Here is a 26,782-nt window from a genome sequence, read left to right on the forward strand (position 1 = left end):
CTTTTCCCCAGTCCTCACAACAGAGGTCTGCCTCCTGGAAGCGCTCCATAAATACCATTGATTGACTGATCGATTATTTCTCTCGGGCTCAGTCTTGGCTCCAGGAATGGCCACTCGATCCCAGGGGCCCATCCTCTGGCCCCAGACATTTCCCCTGCATCAGCTCCAAGCTCACCCATGAGACTTCAAGGATGATCCAGAACCTGCATTTTCAGCTCTAAATGCAACCTTCCTTTATTTTACTTGTACATATCTATTCATTTTATTTTGTTAGTATGTTTGGTTTTGTTCTCTGGCTCCCCCTTTTAGACTGTGAGCCCACTGTTGGGTAGGGAATGTCTCTATATGTTGCCAACTTGTACTTCCCAAGTGCTTAGTACAGTGCTCTGCACACAGTAAGCGCTTAATAAATACGATTGATTGATTGATTGATTGATTTCCTTCCTTCCTTTGCTCCGTGGACCTGATTGTAATGGTATGGGGGGGCAGGGGGTAAGGGGGAAATTGAGGAGGCGTCCTTCTTTTCCTTCTTTTTTCCCTCCTACATAGACTGTGAGCCCCATGTGGGACAGGGGCTATGTCCAATGTCATTATCTTGTATCTACCCCAGTATTTGACACATAGTAAACACTTAACAAGTACTATTATTTTTACTATTATTTAGACTGTGAGCCCCATGTGGGACGGGGATAGTGTCCAGTGTTAACTTGTGTCTTCCCCAGTGCTTAGAACAACAACAAGAAAAAAGAAACATAGTGCTTAACAAGTACCATTGTTTTTATCATTAGACTGTGATCCCCTGTGGGACAGGGACTGTGTCCAATCTACCCCAGTGCTTAGAACAGTGCTTGGCATGTGGTAAGTTCTTAACAAGTACTATTTTTTATTATTACTTTGACTGTGAGGCCCAGTGGAGCAGAGACTGTATTCATTCATTCAATCAATCGTATTTATTGAGCACTTACTGTGTGCACAGCACTGAACTAAGCGCTTGGGAAGTACAAGTTGGCAACATCTAGAGATGGTCCCTACCCAACAACGGGCTCACAGTCTAGAAGGGGGTGACAGACTACGAAACAAAACATGTAGACAGGTGTCAAAGTCGTCAGAACAAACAGAATTAAATGTCATTACCTTGAATCTACCCCTGTACTTAGAAGGGTACCTTTTAAATGGCATTTGTTAAGCACTTACTATGTGCCAGGCACAGTACTAAGCACTGGGATAGATACAAAATAATCAGGTTGGATGCAGTCCAAATCCCACGTGGGGCTCACAGTCTTAATCCCCGTTTTACAGATGAGGTAACTGTGGCACCAAGAACTTAAACTTCCAGTGGTGGAGCTGGGATTAAAACCCAGGTCCTTCTGATTCCCATGTCTGATCCACTAGGCCACCCTGCTTGGCACACGGTAAAAATTTAGCAAATACCATAAGCATCATCATCCTCATCATTATCATCACCCCCAGAAAGTCTCAAGGGCAGGCTTCCTGGATGCTCAGGAAGGAGGAGATGGAGCATCTCCTCCTGCGCCCATCCCACCAGGGGCCCTGGAGCCAAGGGCTTGTCGGGGACAGAGGCAGTGGGAGGGGAGAACCTGGGGGGTCCTCAGCTCAGCCCGCTCGGGTCGTCGGCCAGGACCGCGTCGGGCCCCACCCGGGCCACGCAGCGCTCCACCAGGGCCAGCACGGCCCGCAGCCGTCGGTCCAGGGCGGCCAGGTGGGGCTCGGTCAGCAGTGGGCTCAGCCGGTCGGAGGCCAGGGACTCACGCATGACGTCGCTCAGGCGGTAGGGCTCCGTGGCCAGGAGCTGGAGGCGCGCAAAGGTCGACTTCTTCATCCTGGACGGCAGGCAGGCCGAGGGAGCCGTTACCGGGCCGTTTTCCTCACCCGGTTCCTACAGCGGTCCTGGCTTACTGAAGTCAGTCGGTCCATTGTATTTATTGAGTGCTTACTACGTGCGGAGCACTATACTAATCGCTTGGGAGAATACGCTATAATGATAAACAGACACGTTCCCTGCCCACAACGAGCTTACGGTCACTCTCCCAAGGGTCGATCGCGGTGGTCTGAGGCCAGGCTTGGCAGCTGCCTCCCTCCACTCTGGTTTCTGGGAAATCTCGGCCCGATCCTCCACTCTACCCTGGTCCTCGATTCTCGTCTCCCGCCCCGGCCTCCCGTCAATGACCCCCTCTCGCAACCCCTCTCTCCCAGGCTTCTTCAAGGGAAAATCCAAGCTTTTCCCAGGAATCTTCCTTTCTTCTCCCTCCCTCTCCGCTCTCCCCACCCTGCTTCCAACCTCCCCTTTCCCTCTCCATTGGCTTCACCGTCCCCCCCGCCAATCATACCAGTTGTCAATCCTCTCTTTTTTTGCACTCCCCTCCCTCATATAGGGACAGCTGGGTTCTTCTGAATCCTCTCTCTCCCGGCACCCCATTCCAGACCATTCTCAGAAAAGGCTCCGTTCCCAGAGGCTCCTTGGCATTCAGCCTTCTTTCTCTGCTCCCCCATCCTCATTTAAGGCCTGGCCTGCCTCTGCTGGTATCCCCCTCTGACCAGCCCAGAGCTCTGCTGCAGCTGCTGGGAGCCAGACCAGGGAAAAGTGGGAAGGGAATTGTCCAAAGCGGCCCCCGGGCTGGCTGAGTCGTGGAGCAGCGGGCGAGAAGGAGGGCAGAGGGTGGGACTGGGAGGGTCTCACCTGCAGCACTGTTCCAGCGGAGCCAGGATGGAGAACTCATCGTGAGAGTGGCGGCCAAACCTGAGGAGGGGGAGGAGGAGAATTCAGTCAATCGTGTTTATTGAGCACCTATTGTGGGCACAGTGGCTGTACTAAGCTCTTGGGAAAATACGACTGAACAATAAACAGACGGTTTCCCTGTGCACAACGAGCTTACAGAGGTGCAGGCAAGAGACTGGGCCTGAAACCGGGAACTTTTCTTTTCAGTGGTATTTGTTAAGCGCTTACTGTGGGCCAGGCACTATACTAAAGTGCTGGGGTAGACACAAGCTAATCAGGTTGGACACAGTCCCTGTCCTTCATAGGGCACACAGTCTTAATCCCCATTTTACAGATGAGGTAACTGAGGCTCAGAGGTGTTAACTGATTCACTCAAGATCACACAGCAGTTAAGCGGCAGAGCCGGGATCAGAACCCAGGTCCTTTTGACTCTCAGGCCTGTGCTCTATTAATCATAATAATAATAATAATAATAATAATAATAATAATAATAATATTGGCATTTGTTAAGCGCTTACTATGTGCAAAGCACTGTTCTAAGCGCATTGTTCTGTGGTACTCTCCTGAGTGCTTAGTACAGTGCTCTGCAGTCAGTCAGCGCTCAATAAATATGATTGACTGATGGATCAATCAGCTCACCCCTTCCTACTGTACCTCGCTGACTTCTCTTCTACAGCCCAGCCCACACCTCTTATTAAAATCCTATCTCCTCCAGGAAGCCTTCCCCGACTAAGCCCTCATTTCCTCTGCTCCCTCTCCCTTCTGCATCGCCCTTTGCTCTTCTATCTGAATCCTTTCAGCACTTAATACTCAACCCACCCTCAGTCCCACAGCACTTATACGGACACACCCGTAATATATATATACATACATATATATGATGATGGCATCTGTTAAGCGCTTACTATGTGCAAAGCACTGTTCTAACCGCTGGGGAGATTACAAGGTGATCAGGTTGTCCCTCGTGGGGCTCGCAGTCATCATCCCCATTTTACAGATGAGGTGACTGAGGCTCCAAGCAGTTAAGTGACTTGCCCAATGTCACACAGCAGACATGATGATGATGATGGCATTTATTAAGCGCTTACTATGTGCAAAGCACTGTTCTAAGCGCTGGGGAGGTTACAAGGTGATCAGCTTGTTCCACGGGGGGCTCACAGTCTTCATCCCCATTTTACAGATGAGGTAACTGAGGCCCAGAGAAGTTATGTGGCTTGCCCAAAGTCACACAGCTGACAATCGGAGGAGCTGGGATTTGAACCCATGACCTCTGACTCCAAAGCCCGTGCTCTTTCCACTGAGCCACGCTGCTTCTCTGAGCCACGCCAGTTATTAGACCACACTGCTTCTCTATGTTCATGGGCATCTGTGCTCTTGTTCATATAAAACATGGGCCTGCATCTTTTCATTCAAGGAAAATTGAAATGTTACATGAGCATTCGCTTTCCCTAAAATTTCTCTTTTAGAGAGAAGACCCTCCTTCTTCCTCCCTCTGAACTTCCAGACATTTTCCCTCTCTGACCGTGACGGGGGCCACGGAGGTACCAATGAGAAGCTTTGCGGGCAGATGCCAGTGGTTTTGAACCTTTTCTAGGAGGGAAACCCCAGGGAGATTGACCCTGCCCAAGCCTAGTTAACCACAGGGGTGGCAGGGAGGAAGAGGAGGAGGAGGGGGGTATTCTTGGGGATGGTGGGGTCCTCTCCCTGGTCCCATGACTGAATCCATGCAAGACGCAACCTCTCAACCCCTGACATCTGTGCTAGGCAGAGAACTGGCTGTATTCTAGAAGCAGCGTGGCTCAGTGGAAAGAGCCCGGGCTTTGGAGTCAGAGGTCATGGGTTCAAATCCCGGCTCCGCCAATTGTCAGCTGTGTGACTTTGGGCAAGTCACTTCACTTCTCTGGGCCTCAGTTACCTCATCTGTAAAATGTGAGCCCCCGCCCCCCGTGGGACAACCCGATCACCTTGTAACCTCCCCAGGGCTTAGAACTGTGCTTTGCACATAGTAAGTGCTTAATAAATGCCATCATTTTTATTAGTAGTAGTAGTAGTAGTAAATGCTTAATAAATGCCGTCATTATTATTATTATTATTATTCAAGTCAACCGGGAAGCAGCATGGCGTAATGGAAAGAGCCCAGGGCTGAGAGTCAGAGGACTTGGGTTCTAATCTTCTGACATTTGCTTGCTGTGTGACCTTGGGCAAGTCACTTAGCTTCTTCATTTAACTGCTCAGTGCCACTGTTTCCTCCACTGCAAAATGGGGATTCAATGCTGCTCCCTCCTACTTAGCCTGCCATGTGGGCAGGGACTCAGTCCAACCTGAGAAAGCAGTATCTACCCTAAAGCTCAGAACAGGGCATAACACATAATAATAATGATGGTATTTGTTAAGCGCTTACTATGTGCCAGGCACTGTTCTAAGCACAGAGTAAGTGCTTAACAGATAGCATAAAAAAACCCTGAATTGGCAGCCCCATCCCCGGACAGAGGAGCCTTCCTCCTCCCTAGGCTCACCACCGCGGCCTCACCCCATGGCTTCACCCCCAGCCTCACCCCCGTCCATTGTCCAGGTGAAGCAGGAAGGTCTCGTTGCCAAACTTCTCGAAGGTTTCATAGTGATGTCGGTCCAGGTTCCCTGGGAGGCAGAGAGGAGAGTCGGAAAAGGGAGAAAATGAACAGGGGAGCCCCTCTGGGAGGGCTGTGGGTGGAAAGGTTGGTAGGAGGGGGTGGGTTTCCGGTTTATAATAATAATAATAGTAATTATGGCATTAGTTAAGCGCTTACTCTGTGCAAAGTGTGTGTTTATAAACACAGATAAACTCTGTGTTTATCTGGGGAGGGGCTGGCTGGGGGCCAGCAGACCCCAGATGGGAAGAGAACCTCGCACAGGGAGGGAGTTCAGGGGAAAGAGGCTGCTCAGGGGGAGGAGCTGAGGTAGTAATAATAATAATGATATTTGTTAAGCACTTACTATGTGCCAAGCACTGTTCGAAGCGCTGGGGTAGATACAAGATAATCAGGTTGTCCCAAGTGGGGCTCACAGTCTTAATCCCCATTTTCCAGATGAGGGAACTGAGGCACTGAGAAGAGAAGTGACTTGTCTGAAGTCACACAGCTGACAAGTGGCGGAGCCAGGATGAGAACCCATGACCTCTGACTCCCAAGTCTGCACTCTTTCCACTAAGCCATGCTGGGGAAGAACTTCTGCACTTCCCAAGCGCTTAGTACAGTGCTCTGCACACAGTAAGCGCTCAATAAATACGATTGATTGATTAGTCCCGGGGAGGGGCTGCGGTAGGGGGGAGGAGCCCAAGCAGGGGGAGGAATCCCAGCCCCACTAGGACCCCCGCTCTCACCCATGAGGAAGTCCAGGATGGTCATGTCGATGAGGTTTAGCAGGTGGGAACCCTTGTCATAGGGCGGCGTTTGCCTCACACGGGTACAGTAATCTGGGTTCCCTTCCCACCTAATAGAATAAAATAATAACAATAATGATAATAATGTCACTTGTTAAGCGCTTCCTAAGTGCCATGCACTGCACTAAACCCTGGGGTAGAGACAATATAGATAGGACACAGTCCCTGTCCCACATGGGATTCCCAGTCTAACAGGAAAGGAAACTGTGAGCTCACTGTGGGCAGGGATTGTCTCTCTTGAGTGCTATATTGTACTTTCCCAAGTGCTTATGACAGTGCTCTGCGCACACTAAGCGCTCAAAAAATACTACTGAATGAATGAGAAGCAGCATAGCTCAGTGGAAAGAGGATGGGCTTGGGAGTCAGAGGTCAGCTGTGTGACTTTGGGCAAGTCACTTAACTTCTCTGTGCCTCAGTTACCTCATCTGTGAAATGGGGATTAAGACTGTGAGCCCTATGTGGGACAATCTGAATACCTTGTATCCCCCCCCAGCGCTTAGAACAGTGCTTGGCACATAGTAAGCGCTTAACAAATGCCATTGTTATTATTATTATGAATGAATGAAACAGGGATTTGGTCCCCATTTTACAGGGGAAGAAACTGGGATAAAGAGGGATTAAATGTCTTGCCCAAGGTCTCAGAGCAGGCCAGGGGCAGAGCCAACATTAGAACCCTGCTGTCTCGCCTGCCAGTCCTGGGCTCTTAAATTCATTCAATCGTATTTATTGAGCGCTTACTGTGTGCAGGGCACTGTACTAAGCGCTTGGGAAGTACAATTCGGCAACAGATAGAGACAATCCCTTCCCAACAACGGGCTCACAGTCTAGAAGGGGGAGACAGACAACAAAACAAAACAAGCAGACGGGCGTCAATACCATCAGAAAAAAATAGGTGAACTGTGACCAACCTTGTTACCTTGTATCTATATCTACTTTGTATCTATACTAGCTCGTAGTATAGTGCCTGGGTGTGTCAGGATGTGGCTGTCAGAGGAGTGGGTACCAAGTCAGAGCCAGTGGCTCCCACTAACCCAGCCCCAGTGTCCCCCATCCCATCCCCAGATGGACTTACTGGGAGCCCCAACCTCTCTCTCTCTCTAACCTAGAGGTGGTAAGCTCCCGGAGGGCAGGGACGGGGGCTGCCTTACAAAGTCGTGAAGCATTCCGTCTTGAAGGCCCATCTCCTCCAAGAGGCCTAACCTGACTAAGCCTTCCTTTCCTCTTCTCACTCCCCCGTCTGTGCCGCCCTGATTTGCTCCCTTTATTCATCCCCCAACAGCACTTATGTCTATATCTGTAGTTTTCTTTCTTTCTTTGACTGTCTGTTTCTCCCTCAAGACTGTAAGCTCGTCGTGGGCAGGGAACGTGTCTACCGACTCTGTTATATTGGAAGCTTGTTGTGGCAGGGAACGTGTCTGTTTATTGTTCTACTGTACTCTCCCAAGCGCCTAGTATAGTGCTTTGCACACAGTAAGCGCTCAACAAATAAGATAGAGGGAATGAATACGCTCCCAAATGCTTAGTACAATGCTCTGCACGCAAGTGCTCAATAAATACGCTCAGTGATTGATTTGAACTATGGACCACTGGTTGATTGACAGGCTCCCATCATCATCATCATCATCATCATCATCATCAATCGTATTTACTGAGCGCTTACTATGTGCAGAGCACTGTACTAAGCGCTTGGGAAGTACAAATCGGCAACATATAGAGACAGTCCCTACCCAACAGTGGGCTCACAGTCTAAAAGGGGGAGACAGAGAACGAAACCAAACATACTAACAAAATAAAATAAATAGAATAGATATGTACAAATAAAATAAATAAATAAATAAATAGAGTAATAAATATGTACAAACATATATACAGGAATGTATAATAATAATCCCATATATAATAATATATTATTAATATTATTAATTAATATTAATTATTAATATCAATTATATTACTATTATTAATATAATAATATATAATATATAATCCCTATATATATATATGTAATAATCCCATCCCCTTGTCCCTCTATCCCACCCTTCTAGGGCCCCTCCCGGCTCTCCTCCCCCCCAACCACCACCACCACCCCCCGAACCGCTGCTCACACTGCTTTCTTGCTCTTGCTGTAGGAGCGTCTCCAGGGGCTGCGCCAACTGTGGCGTTTGGCCAGAGTGGGGTTGGGCAGGAAGGCGGCCAGGGAGCCCTCCAGCAGGTCAGGCTTCCCGCACAGGGCGTGCTCCGTGGAACAGTAGTACGAGCACACGCCGAAGAAGCACACGTTGCCCGCTGGGGAGGCGGAGGAGACTGCATGTGAGCGGGAGACGGGGAGCCCCTCCAACAGACCCGGGGTGGCCCAAGGGGGACCTCCCTCCTTTGGACCTCACCGAGATCCTGCCTCATGGCTGGGCCCAAGCTTTCCGCTCCGTCCAGCCCCCCGAGTCCTCAGACCTGACTGAGCTCCCCGGGCCGAGACCACCAGCTCCACCCCCGCACCTCGGCTCAAAAACGAACCATTCCGCAGAATCCATGGGACTGGGATGTCCCAGCTGGAGCCCCCATCTTGTCTCACCCCCTCCGTCCCACGGCCCAGTAAGGTTCCCAAGCCTCTGCTGGAACCAGTCACCCCTTGACCCTGTTGCCCCGACAGGCTGGCTTAGACTTAAGCTGCTGTAGGCGGATGAAGATCAGCGCTTAGAACAGTGCTTTGCACATAGTAAGCGCTTAACAAATACCATCATCATTATTATTATCATTATTATAGTGGGGAGTAAGGGAGGGAAGGAGGGGGTGCTCCCCAGCTGCCCTGGTCCCTTTGCGCTGGGGGACTTCCTTCCGTCTTTTAGACTTTTAGTCTTTTAGACTGTGAGCCCAGTGTTGGGTAGGGACTGTCTCTATATGTTGCCAACTTATACTTCCCAAGCGCTTAGTACAGTGCTCTGCACACAGTAAGCGCTCAGTAAATATGATTGATTGACCTCGTTCTCGCCTGTCCCGGCATCGACCCCCGGCCCACGTCATCCCCCGGGCCTGGAATGCCCTCCCTCTGCCCATCCGCCAAGCTAGCTGTCTTCCTCCCTTCAAGGCCCTGCTGAGAGCTCACCTCCTCCAGGAGGCCTTCCCAGACTGAGCCCCTTTCTTCCTCTCCCCCTCGTCCCCCTCTCCATCCCCCCATCTTACCTCCTTCCCTTCCCCACAGCACCTGTATATATGTATATATGTTTGTACATATTTATTACTCTATTTATCTATTTATTTTACTTGTACATATCTATTCTATTTATTTTATTTTGTTAGTATGTTTGGTTTCGTTGTCCGTCTCCCCCTTCTAGACTGTGAGCCCACTGTTGGGTAGGGACTGTCTCTATATGTTGCCAACTTGTACTTCCCAAGCGCTTAGTACAGTGCTCTGCACACAGTAAGCGCTCAGTAAATACGATTGATTGATTGATTGATTGATTCCGTCCCTTCTGGCCTGTGAGTCAGAGCCGGCTGAACCTGGTTGGAGTCGGAGCCAGTCAGCCTGGGGCACACGGGACTGACGCCTCCATAGACGCCTCAGGGCTCAGGCCCGTTGGGTGGAGAGAGGTGAGGAAGCAGAATCACAGGCCAGAGGATATTGCTGGGTTCCTCGCCTTAACCAATCCAGCAGACTGAACCCATGAGACTGCTTTTTTTTTTAATGGTATCTGTTAAGTGTAAATTTACTATGTGCCAAGCTCCGTTCTAAGCGCTGGGGTAGATACAAGACAATCAGCTTGAACACATTCCAGCGTGGCTCAATGGAAAGAGCACAGGCTTGGGAGTCAGAGGTCATAGGTTCAAATCCCGGCTCCGCCGATTGTCAGCTGTGTGACTCTGGGCAAGTCACTTCACTTCTCTGTGCCTCAGTTCCCTCATCTGTAAAACGGGGATTAAAGACTGTGAGCCCCACGTGGGACACCCTGATCACCTTGTAACCTCCCCAGTGCTTAGAAGAGTGCTTTGCACATAGTAAGTGCTTAATAAACACCATTATTATTATTCCATGCCCCACATGGGGCTCAAAGTCTTAATCCCCATTTTACAGATGAGGTAACCGAGGCCCAGAGAAGTGAAGATACTCGCCCAAGGTCAAGCAGCAGCTAGAATTAAAACCCAGGTCCTTCTGATTCTGCTCTGCTCACCAGCAAACACTGCTTCTCATTAGGACCACGCTGCTTTGAGACAGAGCTCGACATAGAAGTACTTAACAAATACCGTAAAAATTATTATTATTCTCATTATTAACAGGGTAGTAGCTGCTCCAGTATATGGTGAGGACCCCATCCTGGGGGTGGTTGCCCCAGGGGGTGGGGAGGGGGATGGGGGACGGGTCCACCTGGGGAAATGAAGAAGGTTTTCCTCAGCTTCCTGTCAGTGGTGATGTCCCGGACCTCCTTGGTGATGTTCACTATGCGGCCGGCTGCAGGGGGGATTCTGCGGAAGTCCAGGATCCTGCTCGGGAGAGACCACAGGGACCCTCGCCTAGGCCCAGAAATGGCAGTGGGGGAGCGGGCGACAAGGTGGAGGGGGGTCCTGAAGGATGGGGGCCAGAGGGCCATGCTCTAATCTGTATATATGTATATATGTTTGTACATATTTATTACTCTATTTATTTATTTATTTTACTTGTACATATCTATTCTATTTTATTTTGTTAGTATGTTTGGTTTTGTTCTCCCCCTTTTAGACTGTGAGCCCACTGTTGGGTAGGGACTGTCTCTATATGTTGCCAAATTGTACTTCCCAAGCATTTACTACAGTGCTCTGCACACAGTAAGAGCTCAATAAATACGATTGATTGATTGATTAATCTGGTGACTGGAGCCTGGGGAATGGGCTGACGGAAGGGGCCCATGCTGGACACAACAGATTAGTGGATGGCCAGAGCCTGGGGACTGTGAGGACGTCGCCGGTGAGCTGCAGGCAGGTGCTAATGTATTTGTTAAGCGCTCACTATGTGTGCAGCACTTTTCTAAGCGCTGGGGTAGATACACGTTTATTGGTTTGGACACAGTCCCTGTTGCATATGGGGCTCATAGTCTATGTAGGAGGGAGTAGGATTGAATCCCCATTTTACAGTTGAAGGAACTGAGGCACAGAGAAGTTAAGTGACTTGCCCAGATCACACTGAGCCGGGATTTGAATCCAGGTCCTCTGATACCCAGGCCCATGCTCTTTCCATTTGGCCATGCTGCTTCCCCACCTGTTTACTCTTTCCCAGCATTTAGAAGTCACTTAACCTCTCTCTTTCTCGGTTCCCTCATCTGTAAAATGGGGATTAAGACTGTCAGTCCCATGTGGGACATGGACTGTATCCAATCTGATGATCTCGTACCTATCCCAGTGCTTAGAACAGTGCCTGGCACAATGTAAGTACTTGACAAATACCATTTTAAAAAACAAAACACATGTAGCTGCACTGTTGCACACTTGTTTAGACCCATGGGTCGCTTGCAGATGCCAGAGAGGAGTAATATTACTGAAGGAACTCTTGCCATGCGAGAATTGCAAAATTACAAGCTAAAATTAAGCAGAAAGGTTTTAAATTTAAACCCTGATATTTAATCACGCTTTTTAAATATCCTAAAGTGCATTATTTCTAAACGTGAGAAATCCATCCTTTAAATATGAAAGTGGGAATCTACTTCCCCTCAGAGAAGGGATTGGAGCAAAGAGAACTTAAGGGCCAGATCCAGTGGTCCAAGTGGCCTTTTGACTAGCAGTGGCCTCTTTCTGGCTAGCCCTGGTTGTCTTCTGCAGCCCTGAGGGAATGTGCCCTGGGGTTGAGGATTAGGGTTTTTCTGGGTGGGAGTGTAAGCTCACTGTGGGCAGGGAACGTGTCTACCAACTCTGTAAATAATAATAATAATAATAATTATTATTATTATTATTATTATTACTGCATTTATTAAGCGCTTACTATGTGCAAAGCACTGTTCTAAGTGCTGGGGAGGTTACAAGGTGATCAGGTTGTCCCACATAGGGCTCACAGTCTTAATCCCCATTTTACAGATGAGGTAACTGAGGCACAGAGAAGTTAAGTGACTTGCCCAAAGTCACACAGCTGACAAGTGGTGGAGCCGGGATTTAATAATTGTGATATTTGTTAAGCCCTTGCTATGTACCTAGCTCTGTTGTAAGCACTGGGGTCAGGTTCCACGCGGGACTCACGGTCTAAAAAGGAAGGAGAACAGGGATTGAAGCCCCGTTTTGCAGATGACTCTCCCAAGCGCTTAGTACGGTGCTCTGTGCTCACAAAGCGCTCAATAAATACAACTGATGATGAAGGGGATGACTCACCTGTCCAGGTGAAAAGCTGCGATTTCCGAATTGTGTCGCTCAAAGTCAGAGAAGTAGAAGAAATCTGCGGGGGTCTCCTGGTCTCGGGTCTGCCTGGAACAGGGTGGGGAAAGGGGCTGGGGCTTTGGTCCCTGTGTAGAGGGTGGGGGCCTGGTGCAACCCCCCCCACCTCCAGCTCCAGGATGGTGGACAGAACTGGACGTCAGGAGGACCTGGGTTCTAAACCCAGCTCTGCCCACATGTCTGCCGTGTGACATTGGGCAAGCCACTTCACTTCTCTGGGCCTCAGTTCCCACATCTGCAAAATGGGGGTTAAGACTGTGAGCCTATTTGGGACATATATATGTATGTATATGTATTTGTATATATGTTTGTACATATTTTTTACTCTTATTTGTACATATCTATTCTATTTATTTTATTTTGTTAGTATGTTTTGTTTTGTTCTCTGTCTCCCCCTTTTAGACTGTGAGCCCACTGTTGGGTAGGGACTGTCTCTATATGTTGCCAATTTGTACTTCCCAAGCGCTTAGTACAGTGCTCTGCACATAGTAAGCGCTCAATAAATACGATTGATGATGATGATGATGATGATGACATGGACTGTCTATCCTGTTTATCTTGTATTACCCCAGCACTTAGTAATAATAATAATAATAATAATAATAATCCCCCTTTTAGACTGTGAGCCCACTGTTGGGTAGGGACTGTCTCTATATGTTGCCAATTTGTACTTCCCAAGCGCTTAGTACAGTGCTCTGCACATAGTAAGCACTCAATAAATACGATTGATGATGATGATGATGATGATGACATGGACTGTGTCTATCCTGTTTATCTTGTATTACCCCAGCACTTAGTAATAATAATAATAATAATAATAATAATCCCCCTTTTAGACTGTGAGCCCACTGTTGGGTAGGGACTGTCTCTATATGTTGCCAATTTGTACTTCCCAAGTGCTTAGTACAGTGCTCTGCACACAGTAAGCGCTCAATAAATACGATTGATGATGATGATAATGGCATTTGTTAAGTGCTTACTATGTGCAAAGCACTGTTCTAAGCACTGGGGAGGATACAAGGTGATCAGGTTGTCCCTCGGGGGGCTCACAGTCTTCATCCCCATTTTACAGATGAGGGAACTGAGGCCCAGAGAAGTGAAGTGACTCGCCCAAAGTCACACAGCTGACAATCGGTGGAGCTGGGATTTGAACCCATGACCTCTGACTCCCAAACCTGGGCTCTTTCCACTGAGCCACGCTGCTTTATAATTATGGTATTTCTTAAGCATTTACTATGTGCCAAGCATTGTTCAAAGCACTGGGGTAGATATAAGGTAATAATAATAATAATGATGACATTTGTTAAGCACTTACTATGTGCGAAGCACTGTTCTAAGCGCTGGGGGGGATACAAGGTGATCAGCTTGTCCCAAGTGGGGCTCAGGTTGGACACAGTCCCTGTCCCACATGAGGCTCCCAGTCTTAATCTCCATTTTACAGATGAGTTAACTGAGGCACAGAAAAGTGAAGTGACTTGCCCAAGGTCACACAGCAGACAAGTGGCAAAGCCGCAACTAGAACCCACGACCTCTGACTCCCAAGGCCATGCTCTTGTCACTAGGCAGTGCCTGACACATAATAATAATAATGGCATTTATTAAGCGCTTACTATGTGCAAAGCACTGTTCTAAGCGCTGGGGAGGTTACAAGGTGATCAGGTTGTCCCTCGGGGGGCTCACAGTCTTAGTTCCATTTTACAGATGAGGGAACTGAGGCCCAGAGAAGTGAAGTGACTTGCCCAAAGTCACACAGCTGACAAGTGGCGGAGCGGGGATTTGAACCCATGACCTCTGACTCCAAAGCCCGGGCTCTTTCCACTGAGCCGTGCTGCTTCTTGGAGTAAGGGCTTAGTAAGGGCTTAACAAAAATGTAGTAAGGGTTTAACAAAAACTGGAAACAAACAATAAAAGGGGCCAGCTCACAGGGAGATTGGCATATTGGGTGTGAGGTGAGTCATGTGTGACCTCCCAACCAGAAACCAAACCGTTCTGATTCCCTTCAGTGCTCTACACACTAGGGCGCTCTGTAAATCCATCAATCGTACTTATTGGGCACTTACTATGTGCAGGGCACTGTAATAATAATAATAACATTAGCATTTATTAAACGCTTACTATGTGCAAAGCACTGCTCTAAGCACTGGGGAGGTTACAAGGAGATCAGGTTGTCCCACGGGGGGCTCACAGTCTTAATCCCTATTTTACAGACGAGGGAACTGAGGCCTGGAGAAGTGGAGTGACTTGCCCAAAGTCACACACAGCTGACTAGTACTAAGTACTGTACTAAGCGCTAGGGAGAGTACAGCACGACAATGAACAGTCACATTCCCGAAGTCACAGTCACGGAGAAGCAGCGTGGGTCAGTGGAAAGAGCCCGGGCTTTGAAGTCAGAGGTCATGGGTTCAAACCCCGGCTCTGCCAATTGTCAGCTGTGTGACTTTGGGCAAGTCACTTCAATCAATCAATCAATCAATCAATCAATCGTATTTATTGAATGCTTACTGTGTGCAGAGCACTGTACTAAGCGCTTGGGAAGTACAAGTTGGCAACATATAGAGACAGTTCCTACCCAACCGTGGGCTCACAGTCTAGAAGGGGGAGACAGAGAACAAAACCAAACATACTAACAAAATAAAATAAATAGAATAGATATGTACAAGTAAAATAAATAGAGTAATAAATATGTACAAACATATATATATACAGGTGTTGTGGGGAAGGGAAGGAGGTAAGATGGGGGATGGAGGGGGGACAAGGGGGAGAGGAAGGAAGGGGCTCAGTCTGGGAAGGCCTTCTGGAGGAGGTGAGCTCTCAGTAGGGCCTTCACTTCTCTGGGCCTCAGTTACCTCATCCAGAAAATGGGGATTAAGACTGGGAGCCCCCCGTGGGAGAACCTAATCACCCTGTAACCTCCCCAGTGCTTAGAACAGTGCTTTGCGCACAGTAAGTGCTTAATAAACGCCATTGTTATTATTATTATTATTCCCTGCCCACAACGAGCTGACAGTCTATAATGGGCAAAACAAAGAAATAAAATTACAGATCTGAACAGAAGGGCTGTGGGGCTGGGAGTGCGATTGATTGATTGACTGAAAGAGCGCCTTCCTCCTGAGTTGAGCTGAGTCGAGTGGGGTGACTAGGTCTCCTCCGTGGAAACACCTGGGCACATTGTTGCCAACTTGTACTTCCCAAGAGCTTAGTAATAATAATAATAATAATAATAATAATGGCATTTATTAAGCGCTTACTATGTGCAAAGCACTGTTCTAAGCGCTAGGGAGGTTACAAGGTGATCAGGTTGTCCCTCGGGGGGCTCACAGTCTTAATCCCCATATTACAGATGAGGTAACTGAGGCCCAGAGAAGTGAAGTGACTTGCCCAAAATCACACAGCTGACAGTTGACGGAGCCGGGGTTTGAACCCATGACCTTTGACTCCAAAGCCCGGGTTCTTTCCCCTGAGCCACTCTGCTTAGTACAGTGCTCGGCACACAGTAAGCGCTCAATAAATACGATTGAATGAATGAATCCCCCCCCGCCTTACCGCCTTCCCCTCCCCACAACGCCTGTATATATGTATATATGTTTGCACATATTTATGACTCTATTTATTTTACTGGTACATATTTATTCTATTTATTTTACCTTGTTAATATGTTCTGCTTTGTTGTCTGTCTCCCCTTTCTAGACCGTGAGCCCGCTGTTGGGTAGGGACCGGCTCTAGATGTGGCCAACTTGGACTTCCCAAGCGCATAGTCCAGTGCTCTGCATACAGTAAGCGCTCAATAAATAGGACTGAATGAATGAATGAATGATGTCCCGGTCGGGGCCCACCCCCCCATCGCCAACCGAGCTGGGCATGTTGCTTCTGTCGGCCACAAGAGGTCGCCCCGCACCACCCAACGCCCCCAGGTGAGTCAGGAAATCCAGCAATTCAGGGGACCCCCCTACTCATTGGGATGGGGGATAATCATCATCATCATAAAAAGGATGGCATTTATTAAGCGCTTACTATGTGCAAAGCACTGTTCTAAGCGCTGGGGAGGTTACAAGGTGACCAGATTGTCCCACGGGGGGCTCACAGTCTTCATCCCCATTTTCCAGAGGAGGGAACTGAGGCCCAGAGAAGTGAAGTGACTCGCCCAAAGTCACACAGCTGACAATTGGCAGAACTGGGATTTGAACCCACGACCTCCGACCCTAAAGCCCGTGCTCTTTCCACTGAGCCACGCTGCTTCTCTATGAACCCCCCGAGCCCCGTCCAGGGGCTCATGAGAATGACAGGAGGACCCCCCCCAAGTCACAGAGGTGCGGGGGTAAGCCCCCCAGCCCCAGTCCAGGGGCTCATGGGGATGACAAGGGGATCCCCTGCTCACAGGGATGCAGGGGTGAGCCCCCAAGGCCCAGGGGCTCAGGGAATGACAAGGGGATCCCCTGCTCACAGGGCTCCAGGGATGAGCCTCCAAGGCCCAGGGGCTCATGGGGATCATCATCATCATCATCATCAGTCGTATTTATTGAGCGCTTACTGTGTGCAGAGCACTGTACTAAGCGCTTGGAAAGTGCAAGTTGGCAACATATAGAGACAGTCCCTACCCAGCAGTGGGCTCACAGTCTAAAAGGGGGAGACAGAGAACAAAACCAAACATGCTAACAAAATAAAATAAATAGAATAGATATGTACAAGTAAAATAAATAAATAAATAAATAGAGTAATAAATCTGTACAAACATATATACATATATACAGGTGCTGTGGGGAAGGGAAGGAGGTAAGATGGGGGGGATGGAGAGGGGGACGAGGGGGATGACAAGGGGATCCCCTGCTCACAGGGTTGCAGGGATGAGCCTCCAAGGCCCAGGGCTCATGGGGATGACAAGGGGATAATAATAATAATAATAATGGCATTTATTAAGCGCTTACTATGTGCAAAGCACTGTTCTAAGCGCTTGGGGAGGTTACAAGGTGATCAGGTTGTCCCTCGTGCGGCTCACAGATTTAATCCCCATTTTCCAGATGAGGTAAGTGAGGCATAGAGAAGGTAAGTGACTTGCCCAAAGTCACACAGCTGACAATTGGCAGAGCCAGGATTTGAACCCATGACCTCTGACTCCAAAGCCCAGGCTCTTTCCTACTGAGCCACGCTGCTTCTCATGGGGATGACAAGGGGATCCCCTGCTCACAGAGGTGCGGGGCTGAGCGACTGTGAGCTCGTTGTGGGCAGGGAAGGTGTCTACCAACTCTGTTTTATTGTACTCTCCCAAGTGCTTAGTACAGTGCTTGGCGCACGGTAAGTGCTCGATAAATAAGACTGAATCGAATGGCTTCCCACACCCACAGCACCCCACACTGTGGGAATTCCAGGGGGTGAGCAACTTGGAGCCCCAGGGTGACAGGTGGAACCCCAGCAAGGACCCCATCGCCCCAACGTCCCAGGGATCTTACTTCATAGGCTTGAAGAGAGCTTGTCCGTAGTTCGGGAAGGTCATGATGAGCTTCAGCTGGGTCCCCCCGGACTTCTGGACTGGAAGGAGAGAAGCACACGTCGGCCGGAATCCTTTTTTTTATAGTATTTGTTAAGCGCTTACTATGTGCCAGGTACTGTTCTAAGCATTGGGGTAGATACAAGCCAATCAGTCCATGTCCTACGTGGGGCTCATAGTTGTAATCCCCATTTTACAGCTGAGGTAACGGAAGGACCGAGAAGTGACTTGTCCGAGGTCACACAGGCAGTCAGTCAATCGAGCATGGCTCGATGGAAACAGCACGGGCTTTGGAGTCAGAGGTCATGGGTTCGAATCCTACTCCACCACATGTCTGCTGTGTGACCTTGGGCAAGTCACTTAACTTCTCTGAGCCTCAGTTACCTCATCTGTAACATGAGAATTAAGACTGTGAGCCCCACGTGGGACAACCTGATCACCTTCTAGACTGTGAGCCCACTGTTGGGTAGGGACCGTCTCTATATGTTGTCAACTTGGACTTCCCAAGCGCTTAGTACAGTGATCTGCACACAGTAAGCACTCAATAAATACGATTGAATGAATGAATAAATGACCTTGTATCCCCCCCAGCACTTAAAACAGTGCTTTACACATAGTAAGTGCTTAACAAATGCCATCCTTATTATTATTATTGAGCGCTTATTGTGCGCAGAGCACTGTACCAAGCACTGGGGAGAGTATGCTATAAAAATATAATTTTATTCATTCCCCCATCCCGCCCACTCAGCACTTATGTCCATAGCTGTAATTTATTTATTTCTATTAATGTCTGTCTCCTACTCTAGACTGTAAGCTCACTGTGGGCAGGGAATGTCTGTTTATTGTTCTGTTGCACTCTGGGCAGGGAGTGTGTCTGTTCGTTGTTCCGTTGTACTCTCCCAAACGCTCGGTACAGTGCTTCGCACACAGCGCTCCATAAATACGATCGACCGACACACTCCCTGCCCGCAGCGAGCCTCGAGAGACACAGCGGACAAGTGGCGGAGCTGGGACTCGAACCCGCGCCTTGGGCCGGGCCTGGGCCGGAGGGGGCCGGGGTCTCCGCGGTACCTGCGCCGACGATGTTGTGCGTGGCCAGCTCTTGCAGGAGGATGGGACCCAGCGTGTCGTGGCGGGGGTACAGCTCGTAGCGGTTGATGCCAATGTGGAAGCGCAGCCAGGTTGGGTAGGTGGCATAGGCCGCGTCCCCGGTCGCGGCCGCCTTCTGGTCTCCATCATCGCTGACCCTGAGGCCCCGATCCTGGTCAGCCCCATCCCTCTCCCCATCCTTCTTCCCCTCCGCCTCATCCTCCCCGGACCCCTCTCCTGGGAGGGTCTCAGAAGGGACTTGCCCATCCTTTTAAATCAACCGTATTTATTGAGCGCTTACTGTGTGCGGGGCACTGGACTAAGCGCTTGGGAAGTCCAAGTTGGCCACATCTAGAGACGGTCCCTGCCCAACAGCGGGCTCACAGGCTAGAAGGGGGAGACAGACAACAAAACAAAGGATATTAACAAAATAAAATAGATAGAATAGATATGTACAAATAAAATAGAGTAATAAATACGTACAAACATATATACAGGTGGTGTGGGGAAGGGAAGGAGGTAAGGCGGGGGGGATGGGGAAGGGGAGGAGGGGGAGAGGAATCAATCAATCAATCAATCAATCAATCATATTTATTGAGCGCTTACTATGTGCACAGCACTGTACTAAGCGCTTGGGAAGTACAAATTGGCATCACATAGAGACAGTCCCTACCCAACAGTGGGCTCACAGTCTAAAAGGGGGAGACAGAGAACAGAACCAAACATACCAACAAAATAAAATAAGTAGGATAGAAATGTACAAGTGAAATAAATAAATAAATAAATAGAGTAATAAATATGTACAACCATATATACATATATACAGGTGCTGTGGGGAAGGGAAGGAGGTAAGACAGGGGGATGGAGAGGGGGACGAGGGGGAGAGGAAAGAAGGGGCTCAGTCTGGGAAGGCCTCCTGGAGGAGGTGAGCTCTCAGCAGGGCCTTGAAGGGAGGAAGAGAGCTAGCTTGGCGGATGGGCAGAGGGATTGGGGGCATTCCAGGCCCGGGGGATGGCATTTAAGGGCATTTAAAGGCATTTGATCCCCTTGCCCTCTCCAACCTCTGTGCAGAGCACTGTACTAAGCGCTTGGGGGAGGAAATGAGTGGGTTTGTGGCATGAGATGGGGTGAAGGAGCGAGTGAGTGGAGTTCAGTTCAGAGGATGGCATTGAGGGCACCCATTTGGCCGTCAGCCAGTCGTGATCAGAGAAGCAGCGTGGCTCAGTGGAAAGGGCCCGGGCTTTGGAGTCAGAGGTCATGGGTTCAGATCCCGGCACCGCCACTTGCCAGCTGTGTGACTTGGGCAAGTCACTTCACTTCTCTGGGCCTCAGTTCCCTCATCTGGAAAACGGGGATGAAGACTGTGAGCCCACCGGGGGACAATCTTCTTCTAGACTGTGAGCCCACTGTTGGGTAGGGACCATTTCTATATGTTGCCAACTTGTACTTCCCAAGCGCTTAGTACAGCACTCAATAAATACAATTGAATGAATGAAATGAATGACAACCTGATCACCTTGTAACCTCCCCAGCCCTTAGAACAGTGCTTTGCACATAGTAAGCGTTTAATAAATGCCATCATTATTATTATTTATTGAGCGTTTACTGTGTGCAGAACATTCATTTAACCGTATTTATTGAGTGCTTAACGTGTGCAAAGCATTGGACTCAGAGCTTGGGAGAGTACGATATTAAACCGTAGCGTCCCTGGAGCCCTCTTCGATTTGAGTCATAGCTTTGGGGCACCTTGGCTTGAAAATGATGATGATAATAATAATAATAATGCTCATTGTTATTCGCTCGTATCCCCTCACTACTCTCCTATTATCACCCAGCCCTCACGCTTCGCCCCTCTAATGCCAACCTACTCACCCTACCTCGATTTCATCCATCCCACCGCCAACCTCTCACCCACGTTCTGCCTATGGCCTGGAATGCCCTCCCTCCTCATATCCGACGGACAATTTCTCTCCCCTCCTTCAAAGCCTTATTGAAGGCCCATCTCCTCCAAGAGGCCTTCCCTGGCTAAGCCCCCCTTCCCTCTTCTCCCACTCCCTTTTGCACCACTTGACTTCCTCCCTTTATTGATCCCCTAGTCTTCTAGACCGTGAGCCCGCTGTTGGGGTCTATATGTTGCCAACTTGGACTTCCCAAGCGCTTAGTACAGTGCTCTGCACACAGTAAGCGCTCAATAAATACGATTGAATGAATGAATGAATCCCCCTTCCCAGCCCCACGACATTTATGTACTTATCTGTAATTTCATTTATTTATATTAATATCTGGCTCCTCCTCTAGTCTGTAAGCTCAGTGTGGGCAGGGAATGTGTCTATTATGTTGTTGTACTGTACTCTTCCAAGTGCTTAGTACAGTGTTCTGCAAACAGTGAATGATCAATAAATACGACTGACTGACACCAATCTCATGGAAGAAGCCCCAGCCCGGGGAGTCTGGAGGCCCGGGTTCTCATCCTGGCTCCTCCACTTAATAATAATAATGATGGAATTTGTTAAGCGCTTACTATGTGCAAAGCACTGTTCTAAGCACTGGGGAGGTTACAAGGTGATCAGGTTGTCCCATGGTGGGGGCTCACAGTTTTAATCCCCATTTTACAGATGAGGGAACTGAGGTCCAGAGAAGTTAACTGACTCGCCCAAAGTCACACAGCTGACCGTTGGAGGAGACGGGATTCGAACCCATGACCTCTGACTCCAAGGCCCGGGCTCTTTCCACCGAGCCACCCTGCTTCTCACTTGCCTGCCGGAGGACCTTGGGCAAGTCACTTCACCACTCTGTGCCTCAGTCTTCTCCTCTGTAAAATGGGAATCAAATGCCCATTCTTCCTCTCTTTTTTTTCCCCAAACGTTGTTTGTTAAGCGCTTACTGTGTGCCAGGCGCTGTACTAAACGCTGGGGTAGATATCAGCTAATCAGATTGGACACAGTCCGTGTCCCACATGGGGCTCATGGTCTCAATCCTCATTTTGCAGATGAGGCCCAGAGAAGTGAAGTGACTTGCCCAAGGTCGCACAGCAGATGAGTGGCAGAGCCGAGATGAAAACCCAGGTGCTTCTCACTCCCAAGTCCATGCTCTATCTCTTATGCCACGCTTTTAATGATAGTATTTATTAAGCGCTTACTATGGGCAAAGCACTGTTCTAAGCACTGGGGAGGTTACGAGGTGATCAGGTTGTCCCACAGGGGGCTCACAGTCTTCACCCCCCTTTTACAGATGAGGAAACTGAGGCAAAGGGAAGTGAAGTGACTTGCCCAAAGTCACACAGCTGGCAATTGGTGGAATCGGAATTTGAACCCATGACCTCTGACTCCAAAGCCCGGGCTCTTTCCACTGAGCCACGCTGCTTTTAAATCTTGATCCCTGTTGGGGACAGGGACTGGATCTAATGATCGTGATCTACTCAGAGCTTAGGAGAAGCAGCGTGGCTCAGTGGAAAGAGCACGGGCTTTGGAGCCAGAGGTCATGGGTTCGAACCCCGGCTCCACCACGTGTCTGCTGTGTGACCTTGGGCAAGTCACTTAACTTCTCGGAGCCTCAGTTACCTCATCTGTAAAATGGGGATGATAACTGTGAGCCCCATGCGGGACAACCTGATCACCTTGTATCCTCCCCCCCCCCAGCGCTTAGAACAGTGCTTTGCACATAGTAAGCGCTTAACAAATGCCATCATTATTATTAGCACAGTGCTTGGCTTCTAGTATGTACATAATACTATTATTATAATAATAGTATGACCAATAGCATCGATTGAGCTATCAGATGCAGAGCGCTGCAGGTGGGGGAGAAAAATACAAAAGAAACCAAAGACGGTATTTCCTGCCCTCAAGGTTCTTGCAATCTAGTGGGGAAGACAAGCTGACTTAACTGCCAAATGTACAATATTTCAAAAATCATGAGAATCATCATCATCATCAATCGTATTTATTGAGCGCTTACTATGTGCAGAGCACTGTACTAAGCGCTTGGGAAGTACCAACTGGCAACATATAGAGACAGTCCCTACCCAACAGTGGGCTCACAGTCTAAAAGGGGGAGACAGAGAACAAAACCAAACATACTAACAAAATAAAATAGAATAGAATAGATATGCACAAGTAAAATAAATAAATAAATAAATAGAGTAATAAATATGTACAAACCTATATACATATATACAGGTGCTGTGGGGAAGGGAAGGAGGTAAGATGAGAGGGATGGAGAGGGGGACGAGGGGGAGAGGAAGGAAGAATCGTTATAAATGCTAAACACAAACGAGTAAGTCAATATCTGAACAGACAAATACATGGGAGCATAGGATAGTTAAGGGATTGGCATGGTCTAGAGGAAAGAGCACAGGCCTGGGAATCAGAGGACCTGGCTTCTAACCCCAGCTCTGCTACTTGTCTGCCGCGTGACCTTGGTCAAGTCATTTCACTTCTCTGGGCCTCGGTTCCCTCATCTTTAAAATGGGGATTAAATCCTACCCCCTCTTACCTAAACTTTAAGCCCCGTGCGGGACAGGGACCGTGTCCAACCAGATTACCTCGTATCTAGCCCGGTGCTTAGAATCAATCAATCAATCAATCGTATTTACTGAGCGCTTACTGTGTGCAGAGCACTGTACTAAGCGCTTGGGAAGTACAAGTCGGCAACACATAGAGACAGTCCCTACCCAACAGCGGGCTCACAGTCTAGAACTGTGCTGGGCACATAGTAAGCCTTTAAAAATCACCAGAAAAAAAAGAAAAAAAAAGAGGGAGATAAGGAACAGAGTGGAACTAATCAGTGTCTCTGTAAATTTGCCCATGGCACTGGAATTAACTAAACTCCCTACCCTAGCCCTTGGCCCATTTTCTCCTTCCCCAGTAGCGGGCTCACAGTCTAGAACTGTGCTGGGCACATAGTAAGCCTTTAAAAATCACCAGAAAAAAAAGAAAAAAAAAGAGGGAGATAGGAACAGAGTGGAACTAATCAGTGTCTCAGTAGATTTGCCCATGGCACTGGAATTAACTAAACTCCCTACCCTAGCCCTTGGCCCATTTTCTCCTTCCCCAATAGCGGGCTCACAGTCTAGAACTGTGCTGGGCACATAGTAAGCCTTTAAAAATCACCAGGAAAAAAAGAAAAAAAAGAGGGAGATAGGAACAGAGTGGAACTAATCAGTGTCTCAGTAGATTTGCCCACGGCACTGGAATTACCTAAACTCCCTACCCTAGCCCTTGGCCCATTTTCTCCTTCTCTATCCTGTGAAACCCAAGGACAAACACTACCTCTCGCCCTGCCACAGATCCTGAAGTCACCGGCTTACGAGTTGAACTAGAACTCAGGGGTCTTGGCTGTGTCTTTTCCCCCCGACTCCCGGGATCGGTCCTTAGGCTGGGAAGGCCCACCCGGCTAAGGTTCTGACTCTTTCCAGGTCGAAGAGAGCGGTTGGGAGGATCTGGGATGCAGGATTCATTCAGTCGTATTTATTGAGCGCTTACTGTGTGCAGAGCACTGGACTAAGCGCTTAATGGAAGAGACCTAGGAAGATGGAAGAGACCTAGGGAGCGGGATCCAGCAGGGGCCGGATTGCAGACCCTGGGGCAAGGCGATCCGGGATAGGGGCCTAGTGGTCGGGTCCCTGGACTCACCATTCCGAACTACCGGTGCCCTTCAGGATGAATTTCTCCCGAGTGTTGACGGTGAACAGCCGGTCCTCTTCTCCGAGCACCCGGGGCGGTGGGTTGTACAGGGGGTGAGCGAAGAGGGCGGCCAGCTTTGACCTCTTCCCAGCCTGGGCCAGCCCCTTCCCCACCGCCCCCTCGGTGGTCTCCCTCCCCGCGGGTCCCGTAGCCTGTAAACGGGAGCCCTGCTCCAAGGAATCTTTGCTGCTGCTGAAGTCCTGCAGCTCCCGACGGCTCCCGGGCTTGGGACCGTGGGGTGCGGGGAGCCCGGCTCCGGCTTCCCCCTGCCTGCGGCAGGAGCAGGTGTGAGGGTTGGCGGGCAGGGCCAGATTCAGGCCCAGGTGGAGCAGGAAGGCCACGGAGATGAGCAGGAGGAAGAGGGCCTTGACCTTCCTCTTGAGCCACTTCTGAGTCAAAGGGAGGTACATGGCCTCCAGAGCCGGCCCCGCTGGGGAGGCCGAGGCGAGGAGGCCGTCTGCGCCGAGGCGGCGGGGAAGAGTCGCTCGTCCTTATTTCTCTTCCCTCTTGGGAGGGCTCCGGGTGGAAAAGCCAGCTCCCCGGAATGGTCAGAGTGTGGCCCTCCGGGAGCCGGAAGCAGGTGGGCCGCTCCGTCTCCCGCCGAGGGATCCCAACTGTGTCACCGACGGGAGACCCGCGTGACCCTGGCGGGCTTCGGGCCTGTCGTCGGGGAAGACCTGGAGGCCGAGGGGAGGGCACGGGGGGGAGGGCCGAGGGAGCGGATGGCTTTATCGCTGCTGATAAGTGGCAAAGGAGTCCATGCCAAGAGGGAGAGGGCAGGGGACAGTTCCAGATGTCAAGCCACCCATTCCGGAGTGATGAGTACAAAGCTAAGCGCTTAGTACAGTGCTCTGTATGTAGTAAGCGCTCAATAAATACGATTGATGATTGATGATGAGGGGAAGGAGGTGGGGAGGATGGAGAGGAGGAGAGGAAAAAGGGGGCCGTTTTCCTCTCCGTCAATCAATCAGTGGCATTTACTGAGTGCTGACTGTGTGCCTCTAGTCAGTCAGTTGTATTTATGGAGCGCTTACTGTGTGCAGAGCACTGTACTAAGCCCTTGGGACAGTACATTATAACAATAAGGAGTCACATTCCCTACCCACACCGAGCTTACGGTCTAGAGAGGTCTGTGTGTCCACCCACTCTGTTATAGTATACTCTCCCAAGTGCTTAGTATGATAGTATTTATTTTATTTCGTTAATATGTTTGGTTTTGTTCTCTGTCTCCCCCTTCTAGACTGTGAGCCCACTGTTGGGTAGGGACTGTCTCTATATGTTGCCAACCTGTACTTCCCAAGCGCTTAGTACAGTACTCTGCACACAGTAAGTGCTCAATAAATACGATTGATTGATTGATTGATTGGTCACGTTCCCTCTTTCAGGATGCTCTCACTAAAGATGCTTGTTCTTAAAAAATTTTTATAGTGTTTGTTAAGCGCTTACTACGTGCCAGGTACCATACTAAGCGCTGGGGCGTGAGCCCGCTGGTGGGTAGGGACCATCTCTAGATGTTGCCGACTTGTACTTCCCAAGCGCTTAGTCCAGTGCTCTGCACACGGTAAGCGCTCAAAAAATACGATCGAATGAATGAATGAATGAATTCACCCCTTCTAGACTGTGAGCCCGCTGTTGGGTAGGGACCGTCTCTATAGGTCGCCGACTTGTACTTCCCAAGCGCTTAGTACAGTGCTCTGCACACAGTAAGCGCTCAATAAATACGATTGAATGAATGAATGAATGGGGCAGAAACAAGCTTATCAGCTTGGATGCATTCCCTGTCCCACAAGGGGTTCATGGTCATGATCCCCATTTTACAGATGAGGGAACCGAGGCCCAGAGAAGTGAAGCGTCTTGCCCAAGGTCACGCAGCAGACAAGTGGCCGAACCGGGAAAAAACCCGGGTCCTTCTGATTCCCAGGTCCGTCCTCTACCTATTCAGTGTGGCTTAGTGGAAAGAGCATGGCCTTCGGAGTCAGAGGAGAATAATG

At 49.4% G+C, this 26,782-nt stretch overlaps 1 protein-coding gene across 1 annotated transcript; it reads right to left on the reverse strand.

Annotated features, from left to right (window-relative positions):
• Positions 1–1,389: 1,389 nt before the first annotated feature.
• On the reverse strand, positions 1,390–25,408 carry LOC119936939 (extracellular serine/threonine protein kinase FAM20C-like). The gene is made up of 10 exons (XM_038756527.1): positions 24,741–25,408; positions 19,093–19,268; positions 17,984–18,062; positions 12,477–12,569; positions 10,513–10,628; positions 8,261–8,441; positions 6,096–6,205; positions 5,293–5,374; positions 2,699–2,758; positions 1,390–1,841 (listed from the first exon to the last, which is right to left on the reverse strand). Exons 1-10 carry the CDS (start codon positions 25,199–25,201, stop codon positions 1,610–1,612), a joined length of 1,590 nt encoding a protein of 529 aa, XP_038612455.1. The 5' UTR covers positions 25,202–25,408; the 3' UTR covers positions 1,390–1,609.
• Between the last annotated feature and the right edge of the window lie 1,374 nt (positions 25,409–26,782).

This window comes from Tachyglossus aculeatus, chromosome 14, assembly GCF_015852505.1.
Source record: "Tachyglossus aculeatus isolate mTacAcu1 chromosome 14, mTacAcu1.pri, whole genome shotgun sequence".
Lineage (NCBI taxonomy): Eukaryota > Metazoa > Chordata > Mammalia > Monotremata > Tachyglossidae > Tachyglossus > Tachyglossus aculeatus.

What these genes read in the sequence shown, in the direction of transcription:
- LOC119936939 (XM_038756527.1), bottom strand. Translation starts at nt 25,201, where the DNA reads ATGTACCTCCCTTTGACTCAGAAGTGGCTCAAGAGGAAGGTCAAGGCC. An exon ending in GGCACCGGTAGTTCGGAATG is followed by an intron (nt 19,269 to 24,740) that starts GTGAGTCCAGGG and finishes TCGGGGCCTCAG; the next exon opens with GGTCAGCGATGATGGAGACC. An exon ending in GCACAACATCGTCGGCGCAG is followed by an intron (nt 18,063 to 19,092) that starts GTACCGCGGAGA and finishes CTCTCCTTCCAG; the next exon opens with TCCAGAAGTCCGGGGGGACC.